Raw genomic sequence first — 4711 nt, 5'->3', positions numbered from 1 at the left:
TTGATTTTAAAGCCAGAGTATGAGTCAGAAACATCATCCATTGCAGCCAACTTTACATGGGAACAGCCCAGTTCTTCAAAATAAGCAGCTGTCATTTCATGGCCCCGAGGCATCGTGTTTCCAGAAGAGCCACAGTCCCTCTTGCATTGAGATGGGTTGTAGCATGACCTCTTAGAGAATCCGACAGTTTCGGGCTGGAAAGGGGATCCCTTTTGTTCTGTCTGGACACTAAGGCAGTGCATCATCTACAGGTACATGCCCTGCATGGCTGCTGGCTTGTCACCCAACAAAATGCCCAGCATTGATCCAGACGCATAGGCGTGAACCCTGGAGAATCCTGTTTTCTGTGGCTGGAAGAGGCAGGTGGAGGCACCAGCTCAAACTGTTCACCTCCTGCCGTCTATCCTGCAGACCCCGGCAGGCCACGTGGTGACCTTCTATGTCCATCTGGGGCAGCAGGCAGCTGCCCCTGCCTCTGCGGGGAGTGAGCAATGGGCCGCGGGAGCACTTGTCCTGGGCAGCTCTTCTGAGGGTGGCTTTGCACTGCCACTGAGTTTTGGGAGCCCAGGGCCTGTAGTCTCCTGGGGGCTGCGTGCAGAGTGTAGTTCCCCAGAACCAGATGGGGAAGGGAACCGCGGGGAAAGAACGTGACCTTTGGGCTCAATCCTGGTATTGAAGCCCTGTTCGTTCTTTTACATTTTCCTGATGTGCAGCATTGGGTAAATGCCTTCTGAGTTTCGTTACTGCTGGTTAAATTGGGCGAGAACTTCATAAGGTTGCAGGAAGTATTCCAAGAAATAGTACACGCACAGTACTTAGCATGGTCACTGCACGTGGCTAGCGTGCACCAAACTGGCCCAAATTGACTAGAATGGGGAGGGTGGGAGGTGGCAAGCTCTCCTTTCTTTTTAACCTGAGGTGTCTGTTGCTACTTGCCGGGCGGGCTTCTGGCCTGTGACGAGCGCTCCCACTCTCTGCTGCCCGGAGACCTCGGTGGCTTTTGGGGTATTCTTTGTTCTCAGTGCCTTTGTGTGGAGAGCCTCTGTCTCCCTCTATTCTGTGGGTGATGCAGGGGGTGCTGCTGTGGGCTGCCCCTGGAGGTCATGGACTCTGAGCCTCAGGCTGTCAAGGATGGGGCCTGCCGTACCTGAGCTCCCGCCGCCCTGGGGAAGCCATGTGGGCAGTAGCTCAGAATGCAACTCCCCCCTAGAGCCTGGGCCACCGGGGACTTGCGGGAGAAAGAACAGGGATGCGGAAGACTGGACAGTCCTGAAAGCTGAGAGGGGCCACAGGAGCCCAGACGACAGAGGACTATGGGAGACAAGTGAGGGCACCAGCTGCCCTGCATTGAGGGCCCGTGATACCCAGGAGGGCAGAGAGGGAGACAGGGAGCCGGCCGGGAACCTCTGAGCAGGCGAGTGGGAGAGAGAGTGGGACAGAGAAGGCGGCTCTGTGGTCCGCTCAGATCCATCTGACTCCACACAGACGTGGAGTTCTCTGAGACGCCTTTCCCTGAATCTGAGAGCTTACTCACAGGAGGCTGGGCCCCTGAGACAGAGATCAGGCATGTAATGAATGAATGTGAATCGTGAATACAGCTGGAGCACCCCCAATCAGGGTAGCCCATGCCTTCCAACTGTGGACACAGAGGCCTCGTTGCTTTCCCGAAAGTCTAGTTAATGACTAGTTAATATCTAATCAATGACCAGTTAACGACAGTGCTCCCAAGTCCATCATCCCACCCCCTTTCCCCAAAATTCAGCACAAATGGCGTCAGTTTGAGCTTCCCAAAGTGTCTCCTAAGATGTGTGGTTACAGTGGTTACAGCCCTACCCTAGGGTCTCTGGGTGCATCGGCCTCCCGCTCCCAGATCCAAGCACGACCGAAACCCTCACAATAGAAATCATCATTGCTGGCCCAGCGCTGCCACCACTGCTCCTGGTTTTAGCCTGTTTTGTTTGTTTTTAGTCCCTTAGGCACTGGCCCTAACAACAAATGAGGAGAAGCCAAGTTCTCTGCTTTCTGCATTCAGGGTCTGCCCTGGATGGGGTCTTCCTCTAAGGCGAGCTTCAGATCTGCTCAAGCTTCCGGCAGTGGGGCCAGGAGGCAGGGCCTGGGCAGGGGAGACCAGAGCCTCTTGATGATGCCTCCCAACGGCAGGGCTCAGACACACACACTGGACTGGGGAAGCCCCTGCAGTGAAAAGCAAGACAGTCTTTTGCCTGCAGTGGCCCTGCGCAGACTCTGCTCTCACCGTGGTGCTGACATCCCAAGTTTTCAGACTCGCCAGGACCCAGTGACAGCATCTGTGTCCCCAGCTCAGGGCACTGGATGGAGCTGGGAACTGACAGCCCTGATCAATAGTCCCAAGAGAAAGGCCAGTCCTCTTCCTCCTCAGAATCCTGGGTTTCTAGAAGGCAAAAGGTTTTCTGAGAAACAAGGCTTTTGGAAGGAAGGCGGTGCCTGGCTGGGCGTTCAGAAAGGAGAGTTAAATGGAGAGGCTGAACAGAGGACACATGTGGAACGCATGGGGAGGGGAGGCTGGGGCGCAGGGCTCGGGGTCTGCTCTTCTGTGTCCATCCCGGATCCTGCTTTTGTCCAGATGGGCCTCGGAGCAGCAGTCACTTACTCCAAGAAGTCATTTCCTGTGGCCAATCATGAAGATGACGCACTCGGAAGCTTGTGGGCTCTGAGGAGGGGGAAGGATGCAGCGGCCATGCATTCATCCCAGCACAGGCAGCGCGTGGCTCCGGAAACAGACACAGGCTGGGCCTGGCCCAGGAGTCTGCCAGGAGCCAGGAGCGTCTGCACCTCCCTGGAGGCCCAGGCTTCTCTCCCCAGAAGCTCAAAAATCACGCAGCGTCTGAAGTGCAGGGCCCAGGTGTGCTGGAGTGACAAAGCCCCGAGCTGTGGTGATGGGAGGGAGGAAGCGCCGGTTTTTGTCTGTTCTTTGGGCGGATTTGCTGTCTCTGTCTTTGTCTCTAATGTCCTTTGCACCACTGACCTTGAGGAGCCTTTTGTTCCTCCTGTCCCAGTTTGGTTTCCATGGGAACCTGAGTGGCAGCGTCATCACTTTGCTGAGGTGAAATGCCCCCCGATGCCATGAATACCTAGGGGAAAACCTGCCAGAGAAGCATAAACCATCCAAGAGACGGCCTGCAGGGCAGGGCCTCACAGCCTGCTCCCATTCTCTCTCAGGTTTCGGTCTTTTAGCTTTGTGTCTCCAAGTTCACGGAAGGTGCAGGGGAAGAGAAGCTCCATCAGTTTCGTCTGGATCTTGGTCCTCAGCAACTGTCTGGTGCCTGACAGGTGTGTGATAATTACTTAGTGAATTCATGGGTGTGGGCTGTGATAGAATTAAGTGATTTGACGCCCTCTCGTTAAATTCAGGTAACAACATAGGGTTTTTGGAGTTTGAGCCTCTCCTGAAATTTGCCATCTGACAAAATGACATCATGGCAGAGTTGTAAACTACTGTGGATATATTTTATTTAATTTCTCAAATTAAAATAAAAGGTAATGGTACACGTAAGAGTGGTCACCACAGCCAAGCTCATTGACACCCACTGAACTTTCTGGAATGGGCCGTGGGATGCTGGACAATGGGAAAAATTGGAATGAGCGGTCTTCCATTCCAACTTTAGTTTCTGCAAAGCTGTTGAGAGCATGGAGCCAGGCTGCGGGGTCTGGGTTCAAATCCTGGCTCTACCACTTAGGAGCTGTGTGTACATGGGCAGGACAACTGGCCTGCCTGAGTCTCAGTGTACCTGTCTATAAAATAGAACGACAATGGCTTCCATCTCACAGATTCACTGAGTAAAATGGTATATGTGAAATGCTAAGAACAGCACCTGTACATAGTATGTCCTAGATATCTCATTGTTACCATTAGCATATTTTGTTTATTCCACAATATATTGTTTTCCCATTTGATATCTATGAAATCTAAAGATGTTTTTTTCCTGTCTTGGGAGATAGAATAATGCTCTGTCTTACAACGGATTGTTTTAGATTCACTGAAATTCACTGTTGTTTTTATCCCTGGTCTCTAACATGATATCTGGTAAATAACAAGGACTCCATACATTTTGCAAAGAGCAAATTCTCTCCCTCCCCGCTGAGACCTTGGTCTAGGTCTCTCCAGGCCTTTCTTTCCTGGAGCCACAGTGCTTAAAGATAGGCCACTGGGGTCAGCACGTAAGCCTGAGCTGTGATCAGAAAAAAGCACCATTGAGGTTGCAGTGAGCCGAGATCACACCACAGCACTCCAGCCTGGGCGACAGAGAGAGGCTCCATCTCAAAACAAACACGAACAAACAAACAAAAAGGCACCATCTAGAAATGGCCCCGGCACTGACTAGTGGCCACCTCATTTCCCCCCTTGACCACTGGGCCCACTGGGTGGCTAGGCTGCCTCATTTTGCATCCTTCTGACAATCAGAGGGAGCTTTATATCCATGGCAGTCAAGGCCCTCCGGAGAAACAGAACCAACATGGTGTGTGTATAGAGAGAGAATGAGCCTGAGGAATTGTGGAGGCTGGCTAATCCAAAGTCTGCAGGGCGGGCTGGGAGGCCACAGACCCAGGAGGAAGCCAGTGCTGCTCTTCACTCTGAGGCTGTCTGCTGGGGACTTTCTTCCTGCTGGGGGAGCTGAGTCCTTCATGCTCTTCAGGCCTTCATTGTGTTCAGCCGCTTGGATGAGGCCTCCCT

At 52.9% G+C, this 4711-nt stretch overlaps 1 protein-coding gene across 2 annotated transcripts; it reads left to right on the top strand.

The window, feature by feature from the left end:
* The first annotated feature begins 1737 nt into the window (after nt 1-1737).
* On the top strand, nt 1738-4390 carry TP53AIP1 (tumor protein p53 regulated apoptosis inducing protein 1). 2 transcript variants are annotated; one of them, XM_050756019.1, is made up of 3 exons: nt 1738-2198; nt 3214-3309; nt 4135-4390. In XM_050756019.1, exons 1-3 carry the CDS (start codon nt 2045-2047, stop codon nt 4212-4214), a joined length of 330 nt encoding a protein of 109 aa, XP_050611976.1. In that variant the 5' UTR covers nt 1738-2044; the 3' UTR covers nt 4215-4390. The 2 variants fall into 2 exon arrangements, with proteins under 2 accessions (XP_050611976.1, XP_050611975.1); XM_050756018.1 differs by having other exon boundaries at nt 4123-4390.
* The last annotated feature ends 321 nt before the right edge of the window (nt 4391-4711 follow it).

The sequence above is a fragment of the Macaca thibetana genome, chromosome 14 (genome assembly GCF_024542745.1).
Source record: "Macaca thibetana thibetana isolate TM-01 chromosome 14, ASM2454274v1, whole genome shotgun sequence".
Taxonomy (NCBI): Eukaryota; Metazoa; Chordata; class Mammalia; order Primates; family Cercopithecidae; genus Macaca; species Macaca thibetana.
Note: the sequence above shows the minus strand (reverse complement) of the source record. Positions and strands in the feature narration are given on the sequence as shown.

What these genes read in the sequence shown, in the direction of transcription:
- TP53AIP1 (XM_050756018.1), top strand. Translation starts at nt 2,045, where the DNA reads ATGGGGTCTTCCTCTAAGGCGAGCTTCAGATCTGCTCAAGCTTCCGGC. An exon ending in GGACTGGGGAAGCCCCTGCA is followed by an intron (nt 2,199 to 3,213) that starts GTGAAAAGCAAG and finishes TCGGTCTTTTAG; the next exon opens with CTTTGTGTCTCCAAGTTCAC. An exon ending in AACTGTCTGGTGCCTGACAG is followed by an intron (nt 3,310 to 4,122) that starts GTGTGTGATAAT and finishes CTCCCCGCTGAG; the next exon opens with ACCTTGGTCTAGGTCTCTCC.